Source organism: Gadus macrocephalus, chromosome 11, assembly GCF_031168955.1.
Source record: "Gadus macrocephalus chromosome 11, ASM3116895v1".
NCBI classification, from domain to species: Eukaryota; Metazoa; Chordata; class Actinopteri; order Gadiformes; family Gadidae; genus Gadus; species Gadus macrocephalus.
Window position 1 is genome coordinate 21,677,258 of NC_082392.1, and position 24,091 is coordinate 21,701,348.

Consider the following 24,091-nt stretch of genomic DNA (forward strand, 5'->3'; position numbering starts at 1 on the left):
GAGTGTGTACCAGCTCTCTCTGCTGCTGGTGTCTCCTCTGGGTGCGTTTGGGATTGAGCTCCAGCGTTGCAAACTTGGACGTTCCCTCCTGAGGGACAGAACACAACCCGTAAGCCCAGAGGAAACTTGTGCATCAGCACGTCAAAGAGCTGTGAAGATCCACTTCAGTACAGTGACCCGGTCGCGATTGATTGGTGTGGTGTAGAGCTTTGATATGGTTCCACAGTGCGACACGTGAATAAATCAACAGCTTTTCAGCAGTTTATTTAAAAAAAGTAGTTTTAACATATTTTTTAAATGACTATATTTTGTGACATGGATAGGGTTAGCTCTGCGTGAATCTGAATTGTGTCCTTGAATGGATCTTCGCAGACGTAGAACTGTAAGTAGAACTGTAGATCCAGCTTAAATCTAATTCTGTAAATATATTCTTATATCTAATAGGGCTATCATATGATTATCCTTATACTATTATAAGCTTATTTGTAAGCTTAATCCTAACCATATGCTAGACTATACCAGACTATACTAGACCAAACCAGAATAGTGAAGTGAAGAAAAAACGGAGAAAGTGGAAGAAAATGGAGGAGAAACTTGTTCTTGCCGTGTCCGTCATCCAGAACTTTATGTTTGGTCTAATATGGATAATAAAATGGAAACTATCTGTAACTATTCTATCATCCAATGTTTGTTTCTGATACGTGCAGCGTGACGTGTTTCGAACGCAATCAATCCAAATGAAAAATGCAACAAAGAAGCCACTTTTCCAATGAACTACTATCTTCAGAATGGAGGTAATAAAATGAACATAAAAGGCGCTACCAGAAGATGCCAGACGATGCCAGACCAACTACCATACCAGACTATACTATACAATACCAGACCTAAACCATGCCAGACTATCTAACCAACTAACCTTGACCAGAAGTTCTCTGCTCAGGGAGTAGTTGTTGTCGTCTGAGAAGATCTCTGACAGCTCCCGGAAGGTACGAAAGTTTTCCCTAAGAGAGAAGTGTCAGGTAGCATGTTACATGTAGCGTGTGGCATGTTGCATACATTGTGTCGCATTTAGAATATATTGTGTAACATGTAGCGTGTTGCACCTTGAGTGCATCGTCTAGCATGTAGTGTGTCGCATGTAAAATGAAGCGTGTCGTATGTAGTGTGTTGCATGTTGCCTGTAGCATGTAGCACGTAGCTCCTCACCTGGAAACTTCCTCCCAGGTGCGCTTCAGGCGGTGGATGGCGTTACACTGCAGTGCTGAGAGGATCGCTCTCAAAGAGGAGAAGTTCTTAAGTATACGACACTCCTGAACGCAACAAAAAACACAGTCTCATAAAACACACACTCCTGAACGCCACACAAAGCACTCTCATAATACACACACTCCAGAACACAACACAAAACAGTCTCATAAAACCCACACTCCTTTACGCAACACGATGCAGTCTTAAAAACAAACAAACACATGGTGAGATCCTAAAGAGTAGGGGTTGGATAAAAAATATCGATATGGTGATATATCGTCGCCCTTCTCCGTGCGATACGAGAATCAATAAACTGGCGCCTAATATCGATACATATTTTTTTAGGTGTACCTTTTTATCTTTTATTTTTTTAATTTCTTTTTGCTTTCTAAAGCGTTAGAAAGGAAAAGCTCCCCTGTGATTCCCGACCCTAATCCTAAATAGTGCACTTCATGGGTTGGACCCATCGAACACAGCATAACTGGTCGTCCCTAGTGCTAACATGCTAACGTACCCGGGCCACCTCCACCCAGCGCTCCAGCAGGCGCGCCCGCTGGCTGGCCTTCAGCAGCGGCGTGCTAAGCAGGGTGGTGATGACGCAGTTGGTGACGGAGTTGAACTGGGCGACAGTAGCCCGGATGGTGGGGGCCACATGCTCCTTCCCCTTCTTATCCCTCTGGGACCAGATCCCCCCTAGACAGTGGTAGGGAACCACTCTCTTAAACAGGTCCTAGGGGGGGGGGGGGGGAGATTAGATTAGTCAAAAGGTAGAAAACAGAAATTGGACAATGTGTTGTACAGTCAGTGGACCAGTGCTCCCCAGGACACGGGCAGTGTGTTCTACAGGAAGTGGACAGTTCAGTTCAGGATGGTGGCGGTGTGTTTCACAGGAAGTGGGTGGTACTTTCTATAGGAAGCGGTACTCACAGCGTCCATGAGGGTGAACTGCTCCGCCACCATGATGGGGTCAAAGGACAGGAAGCTGAGCATTGGGAGTTCATCCTCGAAGCCGCTCTCTTCCTGTGTGGCGAAGGGACAGCCGATATGCTCCGCTGCAGAACATCGCAGGAAACATCAAGTCTTACTATTAGATTTCTATATGTCTCTATATCGGCGGTCAAAATAACCCTGAAATCATGATACTATCACATTTATGTATGCCTCTCTATATCAGCTGCAGAACAACCCTGAAATCATCAAGTCATACCATCATACTCTGTACATGTCTCTATATCTGCTGCAGAACAACCCTGAAATAATCAAGTCATACCATCACATTTCTGTGTCTTTCCGGGATAATCTGAAATAATAATAGCAACATAAGAGTGTATGCACACACGTGAGTAATCCCTACTTACGCCGGACCTGTCTCTGTATTCAACTCTTAATGAACTCTTTCTGTACTGTCAAACCCCTAACTGCTCCTTAATGACCTGTCTCTGTACTGTCTAACCCCTACCTGCGCCTTAATGACCTGTCTGTGTACTGTCAAACCCCTAACTGCTCCTTAATGACCTGTCTCTGTACTGTCTAACCCCTACCTGCTCCTTAATGACCTGTCTCTGTACTGTCTAACCCCTACCTGCTCCTTAAATAACTGTCTCTGTATTCAACATCTTAACGACCTGGCCCTGTACTGTCTAACCCCTACCTGCTACTTAATAACCTGTCTCTGTACTGTCTAACCCCTACCTGCTCCTTAAATAACTGCCTCTGTATTCAACATCTTAACGACCTGGCCCTGTACTGTCTAACCCCTACCTGCTCCTTAATGACCTGTCTCTGTACTGTCTTACCCCTACCTGCTCTTTAAATAACTGTCTCTGTATTCACTGTCTAACCCCTACCTGCTCTTTCATGCACTGTTAACCTGAATCCACATGAGTCTAGTCTCAACCCTGACCCCTGACCCTTACCGTCGGGGTCTGGCTCGGTGACCTGCCGGCGGTGGAAGTGGGCCAGTAGGTTGTGGGCGCGGCGCTCCAGGTCCGAGCCTGGGAAGTGTTTATGGAGGTAGGACAGCAGCTGGTGCAGACAGCCGTAGTCCGGGGGCGACCAGAAGTCCTCAGAGTACTGGTCCAACCACGCGCCCAGGATAGACGACACCGTGCTGAGAGAGGGGGAGAGGTTAACGACACTATATACATCGTAGTGTAACTATTATATGTATAGAGTCATTATTTATAGTTTGACTAGTGTTAACATATATAGATATGCTTTATATAAACCAATAGGACAGACAGACAGACAGACAGACAGACAGACAGACAGACAGACAGACAGACAGACAGACAGACAGACAGACAGACAGACATAAAACATGCTCTATGTAAAACAAGAGGAATAGTGTATAAAATGTATAGATATCCACTATATAATACAATATAACTAGTTTAACTATTTACATATGCAGTAGGACTGGTCTACCGTTTTGCCTCCCTTTAAAGAATTCGGCTAACTAGCCGTAGCGCTTGGTCTCAAAAAGAACAATACGGTTACTTCAGATTTCTACAGTCCTGTTTTTTGAAGAATGTAAAATATGCGACATACTTCCTCAGTTCGATGCGGTCGTCCTCACACACTCTGTGGGCCGCCATGGCTGGAACGTTCTGGAGTTTAGCATACCTGGAGGTTGTTCACATTCATTAGTTTAGCTTTCCTGAAGAGAGCTTTCACTAGTTCAGACTTCTGGTTGTATGTAGGTTATTTCTGTAAGTAGTTGTATTTAATGGTTGCATTTATTTATATTATAATCAGGTATATATTGGTAGTATATTCAGGTACATATAGTTTATATTGTATGTATTAATGTACTATTGCTAGTATATTCAGGTATGTATTGGCAGTATATTCCGGTATATATAGTATAGATTGTATGTATTAATGTAGTATTTCTAGTATATGCAGGTATATATTGGTAGTGTATTCATGTATATATGGTATATATTGTACGTATCAATGTAGTATTTCTAGTATATGCAGGCATATATTGGTAGTGTATTCATGTATATATGGTATTTATTGTATGTATTAATGTAGTCTTGCTAGTATATACCGTACATGTATATATTGGTAGTGTGTACTGGTCCATATGGTATATATCGTGTGCATTCATGTCGTAGTATATTCAGGTATATATTGTATATATTATACAGTACACATGTATTGGTGGTACCTGTTAAGCCGCAGGTCGAGGACCTGTAGTTTATTCAGGTACATATTGTATAGATTATATCGGTACACACCTGTTGAGCAGCAGGTCGAGGACCTGCCGCGTGCTTGCGAAGGAGCGGTAGGTGCACAGAAAGATGGTGACGTAGCTGGAGTCCTTCCCGCGGAACGCCTTCAACATGTACTCCACCAGCCTCTCCAGCGTCCCCGCCTTGATGGTGCGCACCTTGCAGGTCTCGTAGAGGCTGAGGGCGGAGTCTGTGTCCACGCCCAGCCATCGCTGCCCCTTACTGGCCGACTGGTGCAGCTGCAACTTCCTCAGGGTGATGGTGAAGACCGCCCCATCCTCTTCCTCCTCTCCTATCTCCTGGGTGGAGCTCTGGAGGAGCAGAGAGGGAGGACGTCAGTCTCTTCGTCTCCAGCAAAACCCTCATGATCATAATCATCATCAGCGGCAGCAACAGCATCATCATCATCATCACCATCGTCAGCTAATTAGGTGCATCTTCAAATTTTACTGTTGTTAAATATTTAAAGGCACTCCTCCACCTCATCGCCACCCGTTAACCCTGCACATATCCCTGAGCCATTCACAATTCTCCTGGGGTGATGGGTAATCTAGAACACCAGTCATCGTCTCTTGGGAATACCCACAACAGGACTCACACGGCATACTATCTCACTCTCTCACTCTCACTTTCTCGGTCAACCAGCCTCTCTGTCTCTCTCTCTTCTCGTTGGGAAGTTTCCGTGGTAACAGAGAGCGAACAACAGTGGGTGAGGTCTTGTAGTTTAGTTTAATCCTTCAGCTGATTGTTTTTGTACAATTGCACTCATGTGTTTGTGTTGTGATGTGAGCAACGGAGAGAGTTTGTCTGTGTGTGTCAGGATGGGTTTTCTTTTACCAAATTCCAGCTAGTTCTATTTCCGTACGCAAACCACTGTCTGTAGCTCAATCTATTCTTGTCTCTATTTGCCCTGTCTCCCTAACTCTGTCTTTCTCTGACTTGTTTCCTGTCTCATCCTCTCCGTTTCTAATTCTATTTTTTTCTATAAGGGAATAAAGAGTTTGTTGTCTCTCTAGGGAACAGGGAGTTTTTTGTCTCTCTAGGCAGCAGGGAGTTTGTTGTCTCCCTCTCTCTCTGGGTAACAGGGAGTTTGTTCTCTCTCTCTCTCTCTCTCTCTCTCTCTCTCTAGGGAACAGGGAGTTTGTTCAATATCGCTCTCTAGGGAACAGGGAGTTTTTGTCTCTCTAGGGGGCAGGGAGTTTTTTTTGTCTCTCTCTAGAGAACAGGGAGCTGGTTCTCTCTCTCTCTCTCTCTCTCTCTCTCTCTCTCTCTCTCTCTTTGTTGTCCCTCTCTATCTAGGGAACAGGCAGTTGGTTGTCTCTCTAGGGAACAGGGGGTTTGTTGTCTCTCTAGGGAACAGGGAGTTGGTTGTCTATCTCTCTAGGGAGCATTTTGTTGCCTCTCTCTCTCTAGGGAACAGGGAGTTTGTTGTCTCTCTATCAAGGGAACAGGGAGTTTGTTGTCACTCTATCTAGGGAACAGGGAGTGTGTTGTCCCTCGCTCTAGGGAACAGGGAGTTTGTTGTCTCCCTTTCTAGGGAACAGGGAGTTTGTTGTCTCTCTCTCTAGGGAACAGGGAGTTTGTTGTCTATCTCTCTCTAGGGGACAGGGAGTTTGTCGTCTCTCTCTCTGGGGAACAGCTTGTTTGTTGTCTCTCTCTCTCTCTAGGGAACAGGGAGTTTTTTGTCTCTCTATCAAGGGAACAGGGAGTTTGTTGTCTCTCTCTCTCTCTAGGGAACAGGGAGTTTGTTGTCTCCCTCTAGGGAACAGGGAGTTTGTTGTCTCTCTCTCTAGGGAACAGGGAGTTTGTTGTCTATCTCTCTCTAGGGAACAAGGAGTTTGTCATCTCTCTCTCTCTCTAGGGAACAGGGAGTTTGTTGTCTCTATCAAGGGAACAGGGAGTTTTCTGTCTCTATATCTAGGGACAGGGAGTTTCAATAGTAAACTGAAGGAGTATCAGGGTAAGAAGAAAGTAATAAGTAAATGTCATGCATGGTCATATAGAATGCAAAGGCTCATTGGCAAGTCTAGTGAGCCCCATACAACAAAACCGCCAAAAAATAGATAGTTTGGGAGATGTTGGGAGAGAAGTCATGCAAGCCAATCAACTAATCTCATTGTCTGATAACTAAGTCAAACTCAAGATAGACAATAGGGTTGCACTGAAAATTCGGCCACCGAAAATGGCCCAAAACATAATTTTCGGTTTCGGCCGAAGGAGTAAAAAGGCAGAAAAAAATACTTTTTTTTTTTGGTTAAAAAAATAAATAATAATAGTAATAATTTACTCATTTATTTGAAAGCTACATTGTTCTTAAATTCTTGCTATAAGGTCTGCTGGAATGTTAGAAATCGTTCAGTATTAAATAAATAATTTGTATAAAATTTGTAATTGATTTTTTTTTATTGAAAATCAAGACAAAAAAGTTTATAAAGGACTTTTAATTGTTTGATTTATGCAATGGTGAAAAATTAAAGCAAATTGAATGAAAAACAGCAAATGCCACATTCGGTATTCGGTTTCGGCTTTCGGCCAACTGTTTCAGTATATTCGGTTTCGGCTTCGGCCAAGAATTTTCATTTTGGTGCATCCCAAATAGACAATATGGCGAGAAAGTGTTAGACCAGCTGATTGCGAGCATACCAGAGTTATTTGTATGCCATAAAGTTGGATAAATCGACAGACATAACAAATATGTTTTTGTTTGTTTTTTGTGCCTTCCTGCAATATTGCACTTTACTGTAAAGCACTTTGGTGCGGCTAAGCCGTCTGTAAATGCGTTATATAAATAAAATTGACATTGACATTGACATTGACATTGACAAAGATGTTACGCCATGCCTATATTACTGTGCGTTCACACCAATTTAAGCTGTAAAGCGTTTTGAGCAATGAACGCCCGTTCACTTATTCACATGAGTGATAAAGCAATTGGAGCGATAAAACGCTTGATCGATAGCTTTAAAGCTGTAAAGCTGTAAATGAGAGTTGAAAACAGCTCAACTCTATGCAAATGAGCTAGTAGCTTTCGGCTGTAAATGACCGCCAGCCAATCGGAATGTAGATGTCTCTCGTCGGCGTGGGTGGTCCTAGTGAACATACACGTGAAAACGCAAGAGCGATATGAGCTGTAAATATTTTGGACAGTGTTGCGTTTTGAGCTATTTGGCGATTTTGCATCTTTTACAGCTTTTGGTATGAACATACAGTTAGGTATGAAAACAATGGAGGGATAAAAGAAGAGTTCCTGCCTTGCAAATCTTTAACGATGTGTTCAACTGCTGAGGACTTCTTTGACATTCTGAAGGCGTTCAGTTTCAAATGGGATTGATTGGTCCAAATGTGTGCGATTGAGCACTGATGGGGAGCACCGTGAGCTGCAGAGCCGGCACAGTGGAGTCATCACCGGGGGAAAAGGCTATGGCTCCACTGGTAGCATCTGCCCACTGCAGTATACACAGAGAACTGCTGGCTGTAAAGAAAAAGCCTGTATGTTTAAAGACTATGGACTGCTATGAGGCAGTTCCAGCAGACAACTTAATCAAAAGACTCCCCCCTGCAATCCAATTTAATTATCCGTTTTATGTGAAGAGATAGGCAGTGACCATAAGCAGCTTCTGTCACACACCGGAGTCCAATGACTCTCAAGGGAGAAGGTGCTGATGTGACTTTTTGAATTGCATGATGAGGGGAGGGTGTTTTTTCTTCCAACAAAGTTTGAACTCGCACATCGCTTCAGGGATTTAAAGTGGTTGGCTAAATGGGGATACCTGGCCGACATTTTCAGCCACAGCCACCTTCTTCAAATGTCCAGAATAAAATAGAAGCAACAATTAAACAAATCGACATGTGGGCCAGGCTGACAAAGTACCCTTTGACTTCGTAATGCTTCTGAGTATCCCGATCTTTCCAACAGAGCTGTGTGGTTTCTGATGCCTTTTCCGATGTTGTATCTCTCTATCCTGATCTAAAACTGACTCTCATTACTTAAGCCAGACATCAAGCATTTGATGTCTGGCATGCAACATCAGCCTTCTCATTAGGTGAGTCAACATTAATGGGCTCCTATTATGGTTGGTTTCACCACAACTTCATTGTGTGTATGAGAATGCATATAAATTGTTAAATAAACGTCCTCTGAGAACGCAAAGTTTGGCCCAGTATTACTTCTGGTTGGGGAGTTAGTTGTCTCTCTAGGGATCAAGGAGTTAGTTGTCTCTCTAGGGATCAAGGAGTTAGTAGTCTCTCTAGGGATCAAGGAGTTAGTTATCTCTCTAGGGATCAAGGAGTTAGTTGTCTCTCTGGGGAACATAGTTAGATGTGGGTATTTTTTCTTACTGCTATAATGACAGAGATGCATTACCATGGATACAAGACAACACACATCCTGCTGGCTCCCCAGAGTGAGTCAGCACTCTAAATATAAGATGGCTACCAGTTTGTTCCCTCTACACATCCATCTGCACAGTCAGAGAGAAGGAGAGAGGGAGATGAGCGAGGGGTTAGGGAGAGAGACCTGCAGTATCTAATTATCTGAATATATGGATTCCGGAATATATGGATTTTGTGTTATAATCATAACATAAAAAGCATGTTTTTGTTATCTACACATCCCCCTGCCCTAGTTATATCCTCAATTTGGCTGTAGCTTACACAACTGATGCAACAAAACAAACACAGCACAAAATACACACAACACAAAACACACACACACATCCTCAGCTAGGGGCTGTGACCTAGCGCCTTCTTCAAAGCCTTGCCATTGTATACAATTTTCAGTGAAAACTTTCCATTTCTGTCACATTGACGTTTGGAATGGGTGAACACCTTGTACTAGTCTATGGACAAAAATAATGAATATTCAATCCTTAATAACTTCAACATAGCCGTCAACGTGGACCTTTGAAAACGCATAACATTAAGATCTTCCTGTTCACTAAGATTGGACGTGGGTCCCTCTGATCCACCTACCGTGAACCACCTGGGGCAGTTCAAGGAACTCCATGTTAGCCATGGGCCTCACAAACAGGCGGGCATGACTGCCGCTTGGTGTAAACAAGGTCATTGGGGCGTTCTGGTGCTGACCAGGGACCTCCCTCACCAAACAATGACTGTGATGTCACAGTCAGTCCGTTCCAAAAAGCATGTACTGCTGTAGGCCCCAGAACAAGGCATCGGAGCTCTCACTCTATGCTATTGATGATGTACGATAAATGAATGTACATTTGCATTTTATGTTTAGGGCATTTAGCAGACGATTTTATCCAAAACGACTTACAATAAGTACATTTGTCAGAAGAAGGTGAAACAATATATTGCTGTCGGTAAAGTAATGATGTTCATAAAACCTAAGTAAACCCATTACCTGTATACAACAAGGATAGCTAGGATAAGAAGCTACACAACTAAGTACTATCGCTAAGTATGACAGACAATAAGTGCGTACATTAAGTGCCAGGACATATAACATACAATAAGTGCTTAGGAGGGGCGAGAGGGGGTGGCTATGCAGAGTCTAGGTGATGTCTGCTATACTGTATGCTATTAATGTACAGCATCCTACAATGTACTGTATGTCGGGATGATATTACTAATGTGATGTCCTGAATGAGGACGTTAATGTTAAAGCATTGATATGCATTGTTATCGCAGTAATTGTTTGTCATTATTGTAGTGACGTGATGTTATTAATGAAGTGATGTGTTATGTTATCAATGTAATTATATGTGATGTAAATAATGTAGTGATATGTGATGCTATTTGTAGCTATGTAATGTTATTAATGTAGTTATATGTGATGTTTTTATTGCTATGTGATGTCATTTGTGGGATATGTGATGTCATTTGTGGGATATGTGATGTAATTTATAATATGTGCTTATTAAGGTAATGCTATTCAGCAAACCTTAACCATCCGATGGATTGAAATTTGTTCTCCTCTGTACTCCTCTGTAATTCCTTTTCAGTTCTAGTAGTGCATTTAGAAAGCATGACTGGTATTATGTCACTATATTCTGTTGCTATATGATATGGGTAGACTACAGGATAAACAGTCTATACATCTTACAAAGTTGTCATCTATTATATAGCCTGAATGATACATGATATATCCTGTCTTAATGGGTATGGTTCACAGCTGAAATCTCTTCCCTTGAGCAGAGACCGGACTCAGTTTCTACGCTTAAGTGTTAATCCTATCCCTTACTAGAGGACGAGAAGGGCAGCAGGTTGTGGTGAGGCGGCCTGCTACGAGAGAACAGATTAAGGATTAGTTAATTGTGTTGTAGTGAGAGGATTAGATTAAATGAACCTCACAGGTGGCAGGGTTGGGACAGGACAACAAGGCAGACAAACTAAAATATGAATAATAAAGTAAATATGTTTGCAACAACAAACTAACAAAATAAAGTGATGAAACACAAAATCACTTTGTGATGGTCATGCACTGCTGATTCTGACTCTCAGGAGAACAGTGTCATAATGTAGACCTATATAATATAGTTAAGCTATCATATGGTTATAACCATCATATAGGCATAGTTATAACTATCCTAGAGCTATCCTAGATAGTTAGGCCTATAACTTTAAGAAATCTTATAGTTATAACTAAAAAACTAGGAAAACAAGGCGACAATCCAGGGTCGACAAAAATGGTCATCCATAAGATTACATCAACTAATAAATTAATCCATAACAACTAGAAGGCTATGGTTGACCATATAAACACATTCCCACTTAGGCCTATAATCCAAATGTTGGCCTATATAGGCAATATACAGTGACAGAAGCGACAGAAAACAGCCTCGCTGTGCCGATGGCAAATGCACAGCTTTTATACAGCGCTTTTCTAACCAGTGGCAACTCAGAGTGCTTTACAATGCCAAACATTCACCCATTCAAACACATTCAAACACCGACGGAGAAGTCAACCACGCAGGGCGACGACCAAAGAGCTGGTTTGCTCACGACGACCAGCTCGTCATGAGCAATCAAGGCGAGCTATCTTGCTCAGGGACACCTCGACACTCAGCAAGAGGAGCCGGGGATCGAACAAGCAACTTTCCGGTCACCAGCCGACCCGCTCTACCTCCAGAGCCATATGCCGCTCCAAATAACGGCACCGGTCTATTATTATATTATGAGTTATTATGAGCCTGTACCAAAGGGGGCTGCAATAGCTCACCTCTGGGTGCCGGGGCAGGTCGGGGTCCAGGTGGGTGAAGCTGTGGAGGAGGACTGGGCTTGGATCGTCGCTGAGCTCCAGCCGCACCCCGCCCCAAATGCTGCGCACCCGCCGCGAACCCTCAAACATTTCGGGGTACAGGCCCTCCGAGTGTCCGCACTGAGCCCCACACTGAGAGCCCGGAAAATACACCATGGGGGCCGAGGAGGGAGGCTACTCTAACATTGTACATCCGTTATGACCGCGGTCGGGTCCAGCGGGGATGTGAGGAGGCGGACCGTGACTCATCAGGCTCGGTTCCTAGCTAGTGTAGCCAGATTGTGCCAGAAATCGGACCCAATCTGGCAACACTGTTCCTAGCTCCGCCCGCTTCCCCTCCTCCCCCATTCCTAGCCCCGCCCCTTCTCCTCCTCCCCCATACACATGGTTCAGGGTCTACATGTCACATATATGTTGTTGATGTCTATAACCGTCTTCTTTTCAATATTATATATCATAGACAGTGTCCCATATATAAACAGACAGATAGACAGACCTTTTACACAGATAAGACCCGTTAAGACGGATAGATGGATTTACCTTCTTTAATAGGTCCATGGGATTGACAGAAAGACAGATGAACAGATAGATGGATGTAGGAAGACAAGTACGCGTAAACAGCATGATTGGTCCAACGTTGCCCCCTATCTGTCAGTCTATAGTTCAACCTATTATTTGAAACCGAATAATGTAAACTAAAAGCAGTTTATCTCTGACCATAGCAGCTGCAAGTACTGTTTATCTGAACACATCTGTTCTCTAAACATGTTCTACTCCTTTTCTTACGGTGGACGAAAACAGCTGAATCACATCTGGCTCTTTGAGAGACCAACTGTGTGTGTGTGTGTGTGTGTGTGTGTGTGTGTGTGTGTGTGTGTGTGTGTGTGTGTGTGTGTGTGTGTGTGTGTGTGTGTGTGTGTGTGTGTGTGTGTGTGTGTGTGTGTGTGTGTGTGTGTGTGTGTGTGTGTGTGTGTGTGTGTGTGTGTGTGTGTGTGTGTGTGTGTGTGTGTGTGTGTGTGTGTGTGTGTGTTAGGCGGCAGTAGCTCAGGAGGTAGAGCGGGTTGGCTGGTAACCTGAAGGTTGCTGGTTCGATCCCCGGCTTCTCCTAGCTGAGTGTCAAGGTGTCCTTGACAAGGTACCTAACCCTGACTGATGTCGTGATGTCGAAGACAGACATCCTGTCTGTCTTCGACAGCTGCTGCTGGAACTTCCAACTCTCCAGCAGTAGCGCCCCAAGGCCAGATATGCGCCCAGCGGGAAAAACTGATTATGATGATGGTGTCAGATAGGAAAAAAGTGCATCTGAGAGGAGAGACATCCTGAGCTGGCCCGAGGAACAACAGTAATAAAAAAACAAACTGTAATATCTTATTTCTATGATAGTAATAAGACCGTGGAGAGATGAATAATTGCAACGAACTGTCACTATATGTTTTACATAGAGCCAATGCACAGCAAGCCGGTTCCATGGACTGCATTTGGATTAATCGTAAATGGATTGCATTTATTTAGCGCTTTTCTAACCAAAGCGCTTTAGAATATTGCCCAGCATTCATCCATTCATGCACACATCGACGGTGATGTCAGCCATAGGAGACACCAGTCAGCTCGTCGGGAGCAGTTAGGGTCAGGTGTCTTGCTCAGGGACACCTTGACACTGCCGGGGATCAAACTAGAAACCTTCCGGTTACCAGCCAACACGCTCTACCTCCTGAGACACATGCCGCCCTAACCAATTCCCGGGCTATCCTGTATTTTCCTTTTGTTGGCAGAACTGCATTTGGATCCTCTCCCTTTAGTTCCTGCTGCAGCACTGGTCGTGACACTGGGTCGACACGGCCGCCGTTTTATCTATGGTTCCAAAGTAATTCCCTAACAAAAAAATTACATGCGTGTATTTCTTTGAAATGATGGTGGCGGGGTGTTGAGGCGTAAAGAAGAGCTAGTCCGGAATGTCCTAAACTCATTCAATTGTAAACAAATAAAATAAGCACTTCATAAACTGCAATTACATTGTATCATGCCCTTCTAGGATATAAGACTTTCTAGGGAGAACAACTATTCTTTCAAATCCATGATTCATCCCTAGATTCTACCAACAAAAGGAAAATACAGGATTTTCCTTTTGTTGATCAATCACGTCGGTGATCAAATTGATCCCCAATTCCATTTGTTTGGTTTCCCTTTAACCTCACAATTGAAAGACTATCTATGGGATTGCCTTTGGCCATACAGCTAGATAATAAAGTTAGCTAATGCGCCAAGTTACAAAAAGATAAATCATCAATTCCACCTAGTACCCTAATTTCTGTATAGTTGGACAACCCAATCCTTCAGACACATATCTATACAACATAATATTATTTATTTCCGGCACCCAACAACACAGCAAAGGTACATCGTTCCAATAGTTGGTTTAGCCCACCACTCTGAGCGGAGTAGTGTTTTCCTCCAGCTGCTGCTTTGTTTTGCCACAAGCGAGCAATATGATGTAATCGTGACGTTGGCTGAACAAGTTCCATGAGATGCCAGAAAAGCCTTCAGATGATTAATTAAAGTGTGGCGATCATAACTTCAAATACCAACAGCGAGAAGGGGGGAGGGGCAGAGAAGAAATATCCCATAATTGAAAAGATGCCGGAGATCAGAAGAGGAAACATGAAAAGAAGCTAGGAGGAGAGAGGAGAAGAGGAGGGGTGAGAGGAGAGAGGAGGAGAAAAGACTAACCCTGAGGAACAAGGCCACCTACAACTTTTGGCACACCTAACTCTAGGCACACATATACATATATAGGGTTAGGGTTAGGATGGTGCTATTCTGTAGCAGCTACACGGTGTGTGTGTGTGTGTGTGTGTGTGTGTGTGTGTGTGTGTGTGTGTGTGTGTGTGTGTGTGTGTGTGTGTGTGTGTGTGTGTGTGTGTGTGTGTGTGTGTGTGTGTGTGTGTGTGTGTGTGTGTGTGTGCGTGCGTGCATGCTTACCAGGTCCTCAAGGATGCTAAAAGGCAGATCCAACATGCACATCCTGACAGGCTGAGCCAGAGCCAAGTGCAGAGAGAACCTGGGCTCCATGGCACCCATAAAAACAAGTCCGTCCTCACTAGCCGCCAATACGAGACACAACACACACACAGTCTGCTCTGTCTGCATGTCTCTGCTCTCCTCTTATCCATCCCTCCTCCTCCTCCCCTCCCTCACTTTTCCACTCGTCCATCCCTGCTCCTCCTTTTCCTCCATTCTCTCCTCTATCCCTCCTCTCATCCTTTCTACTCCACTGCTCCTCTCCTTCGTCTCTTCTCTGTTTCCTCTGTCTCCTGGCGGAGTTACAGCACAGAGTAAGGGGCGAGAGAGACGCTCACAGGGGAATTACTGTTCCCCTCTCTCTCTCTCTCTCTCTCTCTCTCTCTATCTCTGAGCAGTAAACACTGGGGTATCTCCACAGCAACGAGGAGATACTGAGAAGAGATCTGTGATCCGGCTCTCCCCATACCATACCATCCATACCATACCATCCACCCACCCATACCATCTCTGTTGCCGTGCCAACGGCAACAGAGATGTTAAACATCCATCTCTGCTGCGGAGCCCTGCCCACGAGCATCATGTGGGTCCAGCCCTGCCCTACCTGAGTCAGACCTTGTGATCCTACCTTCCCTAGACCAGTCCTTCCTGAGTCCTAGTGGTTCTACCTTTCCTAGACCACTCCTCTCTGAGTCCTACTTAGTGGTTCTTCCTGCCCTAGACCAGTCCTATGAGCCTGCTAGTCTTACCTGGTAGTCCTACATGCCATGATATAACCGTTGTTAGGCATATGGTCAAAAATAATTGTCAAACATATTCTTACGAAATATCTTTTTTTTGCAACAATTATTAGTCATTGAAAAATGTGTGTGTGTGTGTGTGTGTGTGTGTGTGTGTGTGTGTGTGTGTGTGTGTGTGTGTGTGTGTGTGTGTGTGTGTGTGTGTGTGTGTGTGTGTGTGTGTACATGTATGGAGTTAGATTCATGCCAAAACCCCGCACACACGCAAAACGTGTTTTGCTCACACATAACGATTCACACGCACACAAAACGTGTTTTACTCACGCAAAATGATTCACACACACGCTCAGTGTGGTTTGCAAATACAAAACATCATTCACAAACTAAAGCATTTTGCTTCAGAAACAAATACAGTATGTTTTACACACAGTACAAAAAAAAATCCTTCAAGTACACAAAACAATTCTACAAGTACGGAACACGAAAGCTGCGCGTGGATCGGAATGCATTTGCGCACGGATCGGATTGCATTTGCGTGAGGAACAGCAAGGCGGAAAATTAGTGCCAAAAGTCACGTGACAAATAAATGTCCTGTTATTCACACTACACAACAGCAGGTGGCGGTGTTGAGTCAGTTTAAGGCCGCCAGGACGATCTTTTTTCTCCCCAAAATCTTTATTTGATGCCGGCCAAACGTGTGTGGATTCAACTCCATACTATGCGACTTGCCGCCCCTTTGTCACGGAATCGTACGACACGGAGAAAAGCTAGTTTGGGAGATTAAATTGAACAAAATGAGCGGCCAACAGGTGAGTCCAATGGAAGTGTCGCCACTCTGTTTTGGCATCAGATAAAGATTTTGGGGAGAAAAAAGATCGTCCTGGCGGCCTTAAACTGACTCAACACCGCCACCTGCTGTTGTGTAGTGTGAATAACAGGACATTTATTTGTCACGTGACTTTTGGCACTAATTTTCCGCCTTGCTGTTCCTCACGCAAATGCAATCCGATCCGTGCGCAAATGCATTCCGATCCACGCGCAGCTTTCGTGTTCCGTACTTGTAGAATTGTTTTGTGTACTTGAAGGATTTTTTTTTGTACTTTGTGTAAAACATACTGTATTTGTTTCTGAAGCAAAATGCTTTAGTTTGTGAATGATGTTTTGTATTTGCAAACCACACTGAGCGTGTGTGTGAATCATTTTGCGTGAGTAAAACACGTTTTGTGTGCGTGTGAATCGTTATGCGTGAGCAAAACACGTTTTGCGTGTGTGCGGGGTTTTGGCATGAATCTAACTCCATATACATGTGTGCGCATGTGTGTGTGTGTGTGTGTGTGTGTGGGGGGGGGATACCATTTCATATGCGAGACAGTGTCCCATGGCCCCTTACAGTAAGGGAGCTGTTGTCATGGAAACAGCGAGTACACCTCCCCCCTCCCCATCCCACTCTGCAGTAGAGACAGGAAGTGGGGCAGAACCTGGGGTTCCTCTTCCTGGTCCTACACCACCGAATACTTTCAAGATATTCACAACAATATATTGATGGATATCAGATATTATATTTTGATAAAATGTATGAAATTTAACAACACTTACAAGACATTATTGTTAGTTAAGGTCAGCACAATAACCGGAATAATGAATAAAAATAGAAGACATAAACTAACATGATAGTGGGGGATGTGGACAGAAAATACTTTAGCGGGTACTGTACTCTCTCTCAGCAAATAATATACGCTTTCTACAATGCAATAGAAAAAACGGAATCCAAGGAATACAACATAGGCAGAAACACTTAGAAGCCACCACCAGGGGGCGGGACTAGGGAACAAATAAGAACACGGGTGAACAGAATTACAAATCAAAACACACACACACACACACACACACACACACACACACACACACACACACACACACACACACACACACACACACACACACACACACACACACACACACACACACACACACACACAGCTGAAGCTGTATCACGTCCTGCTATATAAATATGTAATTATCATCAACCCGAACCAACAAGCTTTCATCAACAAACACACCCACAAACACCCACAGTTTTACAAAATATTATATGTATGTATTTTTTAAATATAGAAATTATAGAAATTACAAAAATAGATTTAAGGACAGTCCATCTCTCCATCTCATACACCTTGCCTCCCCTGACCACCTGGTCACCTGACAACATTAAACCAAGACCGTGGGAACGGAAGGCAATAGGGAACTGACTTGAGTCAGCCCCTCTACAACAGGAAGATCTCAGCCTTAGAGGAGAGAGAGATGGAGTCCCTGAGTCTAGTTCACATGTTGAGTTGGAGGTTACTAGGGTCACAAACCCATCTAGTGTGTGTGTGTGTGTGTGTGTGTGTGTGTGTGTGTGTGTGTGTGTGTGTGTGTGTGTGTGTGTGTGTGTGTGTGTGTGTGTGTGTGTGTGTGTGTGTGTGTGTCTTTAAGTGCATGGGTGTGTGTGTCAGCGAGAGAAAAAGAGGTACACTAAAAATAACAAAGTGCATTCGGAGGGAGACATCCGGACCGAGGGACAACAGTAATTAGATACAATAAATAATACAATCTATAAAGAATATATATATATATATATATATATATATATATATATATATATATATATATACAATAGGTCAGATCCACAAATAATATAAATCCACATAAGGAACATTGCTTGAATGTAAGGTTACTCATCAATGCTCTTGTACCTGTTTCTCCAACATGATCATACTCTCTCCCTCATCATCCAATCGTCACCTTCATGGAGTCGCTGTCAACACAAGTTCAGATCACTGATCCACAGCAGGAGATGAGAGCACGAACCAATTCTCTAAATGTCCAACATCTCGAAATACATAGAAATGCTCTTCAGATTAAATCCTTGGAAAAAAAAAACATCGACGGGCGATCCAAGGAAAACCCAGTTAGCTAGTTAGCCTAGCTACGGAATCCCAGTGATTATCTATCATTTTAATTCTCTTCATCCATCATGATGTTTTTCTTCTCTCTGACGTCAGAAGATAAACCCGTTAGATCGCATCCCGCGGACCCGATCTTCATAGGATTATAAAGGCCTGTATATTGGACTCCATCGTCGGTGTGACTGTGGATGGGAGCTCTATAACACTGATATATTAAATGGATGCTCTGGCTATCTCCTCCTCCAAGGAGCTGCGGTGGTGGAAATGTCGGGAGCATCACACCAACAGCGTTGGTAAACGCTGAAACGTACGGCTCTTGAACGCGATGGTTGTGTGCGGGTCCCCGCACACAACCATTGCATTGCACGCGACGGTTTCTAACACTTACAGAATCAGAATTACTTTTATTACATCTTCTTGTACAAGTACAAAATAGTGCAATTATTAGGCTTGGTTCCTCAACAGCCACATTGCAGCAACACTACACGATAAGGTAAATAAAGATCAGTAAAAATAGAAATATGTAAATCTAGTATGATAATAACATAGATTAATATAACTAGATATTATAACATGGTGGGTTATGGTTAGTATTGGTTCGGTAATAATTACTAAATAGGAACGTTATTGAGTTCCCTGGTTATCCCGCCCACACATCATTACACCCGCCGCTCTTGAACATATCCTGTTGATGCATTCTGGGAGGCAGCGTAAACATGGCAGCCTCCTGTAGAGCCCTATGTAACGTCCGATCTTACTTTAACCCACTGGGTCTTGTCCGGTCTCAGTATGGAGCCCTGGGTCCGATCGGAGTACGACTATTGGACTCCGAGACCCACCGACCCGGGAGAGGGGTTCCCCCGGGGAAGACGAGCTCCCAAGGCGGGTACAGGAGGTCGTACGGGACCGGCAGTGGCGGCTCTGGGTCCTCCGGACCCGGTGTGTTTGGGAGAGGGGCCGGGGTCCGGGTCAGTGTCCGTGTCATGGGCTGTGCCGTCCTGCTGGGAGCCGGACTCGGGACGTACCAGACCGTAAAGAACTCTGTTCAGACCCACCTCGCTGTGGAGGACACCAAGGTGACACACATCTACCAGCGTTTACATCTGCTGTTCGTCTCCAGTTTCTAAGTCTTGGTTTACTTATTGCTGCTATTTGGTATAAATAATTCGTATTTTAGCAGACGCATTTATCTAAAGCGACTTCCGGTGAACAGAATTACACACACAGACACCAACACGACGTTGGTTCACGTCCTGTTATAAAAAACAAACACACTACAACAACAGTGGACATTTCCTTAGGAGGTGCACAGTGAGAGGGTGAGGACATCATGCCTTAAAGAGGAATACAGATAACGTCCACAGAGTGTGGACGTTGAGTTTCGAACCCAGGACATTTTGGCTGACCACGACTATACCTTGTAGGCTATGTCGTTTTATATCGACATGAACCAAAGCTTGCTGCAATAAGATTGTTAGTATTATGGCAGACGCATTTACCTCAAGCGACTTACAGGCTGACCAATACAATTAAGCATACTCACTTCCTGCTACAATAACCTTGATGTCCTTCCATGGTCCTCAGGGTTTGAAGCTGACCTTGTACCAGTACAAGACATGTCCATTCTGCAGCAAAGTGCGAGCCTTCCTGGACTTCCAGGGGCTGCCCTACGAGGTAGTGGAGGTCAACCCCGTCATGAGGAAGGAGATCAAGTGGTCCACCTACCGGAAGGTCCCCATCCTCATGGTGGATGGAGATGTGGTACGACCGTCCACAATCCCGGGGCCCCTTAAGCACCATATTGGGCCCCTTAAGCACCCTACTTGGACCCTTAAGCACCCCATTGAGCCCCTTATGCACCCTATCGGGCCCCTTAAGCACCCTATTTGCCCCTTATGGCGCATTTCCACTGCAGGGTGCGGAACGGATCGGATCGCAAAGGTGCGGGTCGGATCGCGTTTCCACCGCCAAAAGTGGGCGTGACCCGGACTTTGCCGTACCCGTTCCGACCCCATTCTAGGGACTCCTCCGTTGTGGTACCCAAAACGAGACCAGACGCCTGAAAGGGTACCCTGGAATTCTAGCTACACCCCCCCTCCGTTGATTGGTCGACAGAATCGTCACTTCCGGGTGACGCGGGGATAAAAACAAACAAACAGTAGCCTCGAGGTATTATTCTTTACAATTAACATGTCGCGTAAAAAGCTTGCTTGGGCGAACAAGGAGGTGGAGACGTTCGTCTGCATTCTTGCGGAGGAAGACGTTGTTTACGATGTTTACGTTGCTGCCGCGGCGATTGACATCCGGCCTACCACCAAGGGTACTGTCGGCAGTGGAAACGCGACCTCGGAACTGAGCTGGGCTATACTGCCCCCTCCCTACCGCCCCTTTGCGATCCGATCCGTTCCGCACCCTGCAGTGGAAACGCGGCATTAAGGACCCTACTGGGCCCCTTAAGCCCCCTATTGGGCCCCTTAAGCACCCTATTGGGCCCCTTAAGCACCCTATTGGGCCCCTTAAGCCCCCTATTTGCCCCTTAAGGACCCTATTTGCCCCTTAGGCACCCTATTGGACCCCGTAAGCACCCTATTTGACCCCTTAAACACCCTATTTGGCCCCTTAAGCACCCTATTTGGCCCCTTAGGCACCCATGGATGTATTCCTGGGTACCCAAGGCCCACTGCCTGGGCTGCTCTGGCTGTTAATTTTCTCTTGTTTCTTGTTTCCTAGCAACTGAATGACTCATCCGTTATCATCAGCTCCCTGAAGACCTACTCAGTGACCAAGTGAGTGTGTGTGTGTGTGGGTTTCTTAAAATGATTGTTTTCTGTGTGTATTGTGTGATATAATGTGTACTATAATGTTTTGTGTGTCAGGAAGAAGTCTATCGCTGAGGTGTTGGGGTACTACCCGGAGATGCGATCGAAGAATGACAGCGGGAAGGAGGTGACGGAGTACAGCAACAAGTACTGGCTGATGCTGAGTCAGGAGGAGACCCAGGACCTCTACCCCCAGAAGGAGGCGCAAAAGTACGCCTCCTCCCGACCCCCCTAGCATTGACCAACTCCTCCGGAGAATGATTTCCACCTCCTTCAGCTTCATGCTACGTTGTGCTGCTAAATGCTCTGTGTTGCTGAACGCTCTGTGTTGCTGGACGCTCTGTGTTGCTGGACGCTCTGTGTTGCTGAACGCTCTGTGTTGCTGAACGCTCTGTGTTGCTGAACGCTCTGTGTTGCTGGACGCTCTGTGTTGCTGAACGCTCTGTGTTGCTGAACGCTCTGTGTTGTTGAACCCTCTGTGTTGTTGAAAGTTGTGAAGCTGAACGCTCTGTGTTGCTGAACGCTCTGTGTTGTTGAACCCTCTGTGTTGTTGAAAGTTGTGAAGCTGAACGCTCTGTGTTGCTGAACGCCGCCCGTCTGTCTCCCTGCAGGGAGGAGATGAAGTGGCGCCAGTGGGCGGACGATTGGCTCGTTCACCTCATCTCACCCAACGTGTACCGGACCCCCAGTGAGGCCCTGGCCTCCTTCGACTACATCGTGCGAGAGGGGAAATTTGGAAGCTTCGAGGGATTCTTCGCCAAGTATGTTGGTGCCACCGCCATGTTCCTGATCGCCAAGAGACTGAAGAACAAGTGAGTCTGACCAGGTGGTGAGGTGCTGGGATGAGTCAGTGTTCATTCACGACAAGAGATGAGAGCATCGTCCTATGCAATCCCTTTTGGAAATGTTTTATTTTGCTCTGGAAGCTCCTTGGAACTAGCCTCACGAAAATAGCCTTTAATCTGCAAAGCCCACCTCCGGTTTTGCCTCAAGATAAGAGTCTGGAACCAGTCGGCAGATTGGGGCCTAAAAACATTCAATCTGGCAACACGATCTCCTCAGAAGGACGGCACCTTCCACTGCACAGTGTCCCCATCACTGCACTGGGATATCGGGATTGATGAGGGAAGGGGCCAGAGGGAAGAGTGCCACCTATTGGCCACCACCCGACACCACTTACAGCACCTGGTATTCCCAGGCGGTCTCCCATCCAAGTACTAAGCAGGCCCGACCCTGTTTAGCTTCCGAGATCAGACGAGATCAGGCGTTTTCAGGGTGGTATGACCTAGCATTGTGTTCTTTCCAAAAACAAATAATATTGATCCACCCATCAGTGACTTTCCTTTTGAGGAGACATGGTACATAAAAGGGGTGTAGAATTTTATCCAGAATAATCTTTATTTCTTATTTTTATGCTTTATTATAGAGTGAGATAGACAGGAAGGTATGGGAGAGAGAGAGGGGAGGCGATGCAGCAAACGACCACGGGCAGGATTCGAACCCCGGTCGCTGCGATTACAACTGTGCCTTAATGGTACGCGCTCTACCCGGTGAGCCACTGGCAACCCCCCCAGAAACATCTCTTGATGCCCAGTGTGTCTTCCCTGCAGGTACCACCTCCAGGACGACGTGAGGCAGGACCTCTATACGGCCGTCAACGACTGGGTGGCCGCCATCGGCAAGAAGAAGAACTTCATGGGCGGGGAGCAGCCCAACCTGGCAGACCTGGTGAGACAGCAAGGGGAGGGCCTTTCACCGAAGATGGGTCACGATCCACCTTGGGGTTGGGCTATGGTCTGCGACACCCAGAATGCCTGTACATTGTCATTCTGTCTGTGAGATTGGGTCACCGTGAAATTGTTCTTTTCAGGTCCCGAGGTGAATAGTTCTTAAGTACTGTTGTGTAAGTCTGTTGTGTCTCCATGGCAACTATGTGCCGGCTCATCCATCCACTCCCGTGTCCCGAAATGTATTTAACTCAGCGGGTCGAGTCGGGCTGTTCCCAGGACTGACTGGTCTCTCACTCCCACCAGGCAGTCTTTGGGATCCTGAGGGTAATGGAGGGGCTGCAGGCCTTTGAGGACATGATGGAGAACACCAAGGTGAAGTGCTGGTACCAGCGCATGGAGACGGCCAGGCTCAACCCCCAGGATCTCCAGCTCTGAACCAGGGGCTCCACACCCTTAACCCAGACCCTTTCTCCTCCTATGTCCCAGACCCTAAGAATAACTAAGGCAATTGGCACAGTTCTACACTCGTTGCCCCAGCAGGGCACAGTAAGCTCGTCGTCCTCACTATGAGGGTGTTTGTTTTAGGTGTCAGAGCAGACCAAACTAGTAACATGGATCCTCTGCTTGTTCAGAGGAAAACATGGTCAGACTTTGCGGTTACATTGATAATTCTTCCTCAAATTGGAAATGCAATACATTAGTGTGTTTGTTGGACTCTGGTAGTAAGTATTCCAATTCCAGTTTGGCTGTAAACTTTATGCTTGTCTGCAAACAAAATTCTAAATATTGTTAATTACTGTAAAGATATTGAATAAAGACATGATGCTGCATGAGGATAACTTCATTTGTGCAATATTTAGCCATTAAGAGATGATTTAATAACTCTTAACTTCAGCTTCTTCCTTCAGCGTCCGTCCCCGTCTCCTTTCATACCCGCCGCTCACTGCACACAGACGCACAGCCTATTCCGAATTCCCGTTCATATTTTAACATTCATGCAGTACTTCGTGTGACCACAGATGGTATAGGTTTTCACTTAAAGGGGTGATATCATGCTTTTTTCCATTTACCGTTATATGACGAATGTATACATGTTTTACGTCTGCTGAGCTAGAATAATCTAAGTC

The 24,091-nt window shown here is 45.1% G+C and overlaps 2 protein-coding genes, 1 long non-coding RNA gene and 1 pseudogene across 4 annotated transcripts in view; 1 reads left to right on the forward strand and 3 right to left on the reverse strand.

The window, feature by feature from the left end:
• Positions 1-18,672, reverse strand: part of LOC132468109 (ral guanine nucleotide dissociation stimulator-like) — a 28,641-nt gene extending 9,969 nt beyond the window's left edge. The window contains exons 1-9 of one of the 2 annotated variants that reach the window (XM_060065760.1): positions 18,203-18,672; positions 4,494-4,798; positions 3,799-3,873; positions 3,165-3,358; positions 2,176-2,300; positions 1,763-1,978; positions 1,207-1,310; positions 917-1,001; positions 11-88 (exon numbers count right to left, since the gene is read on the reverse strand). In XM_060065760.1, coding sequence (XP_059921743.1) covers positions 11-88; positions 917-1,001; positions 1,207-1,310; positions 1,763-1,978; positions 2,176-2,300; positions 3,165-3,358; positions 3,799-3,873; positions 4,494-4,798; positions 18,203-18,223 — 1,203 coding nt within the window. In that variant the 5' untranslated portion in view covers positions 18,224-18,672. Of the gene's footprint in view, positions 1-10; positions 89-916; positions 1,002-1,206; positions 1,311-1,762; positions 1,979-2,175; positions 2,301-3,164; positions 3,359-3,798; positions 3,874-4,493; positions 4,799-11,670; positions 11,999-18,202 lie in introns of those variants that run through there. The other variant, XM_060065759.1, reaches the window with a different exon arrangement.
• LOC132468110 (uncharacterized) lies at positions 5,165-11,650 on the reverse strand. Its single transcript, XR_009528167.1, has 2 exons — positions 8,319-11,650; positions 5,165-7,667 (listed from the first exon to the last, which is right to left on the reverse strand). It is a non-coding gene; the product is annotated as an uncharacterized LOC132468110 (long non-coding RNA).
• Positions 18,673-19,087: 415 nt separating the features above from the next.
• Positions 19,088-23,792, forward strand: ptgesl (prostaglandin E synthase 2-like). The gene is made up of 7 exons (XM_060065763.1): positions 19,088-19,491; positions 20,000-20,176; positions 21,146-21,201; positions 21,292-21,444; positions 21,846-22,046; positions 22,845-22,962; positions 23,268-23,792. Exons 1-7 carry the CDS (start codon positions 19,132-19,134, stop codon positions 23,397-23,399), a joined length of 1,197 nt encoding a protein of 398 aa, XP_059921746.1. The 5' UTR covers positions 19,088-19,131; the 3' UTR covers positions 23,400-23,792.
• LOC132468440 (5S ribosomal RNA) lies at positions 22,408-22,526 on the reverse strand (annotated as a pseudogene).
• Positions 23,793-24,091: the final 299 nt, after the last annotated feature.

What these genes read in the sequence shown, in the direction of transcription:
- ptgesl (XM_060065763.1), top strand. Translation starts at nt 19,132, where the DNA reads ATGGCAGCCTCCTGTAGAGCCCTATGTAACGTCCGATCTTACTTTAAC. An exon ending in GCCAAGAGACTGAAGAACAA is followed by an intron (nt 22,047 to 22,844) that starts GTGAGTCTGACC and finishes TCTTCCCTGCAG; the next exon opens with GTACCACCTCCAGGACGACG. An exon ending in AGCCCAACCTGGCAGACCTG is followed by an intron (nt 22,963 to 23,267) that starts GTGAGACAGCAA and finishes CACTCCCACCAG; the next exon opens with GCAGTCTTTGGGATCCTGAG.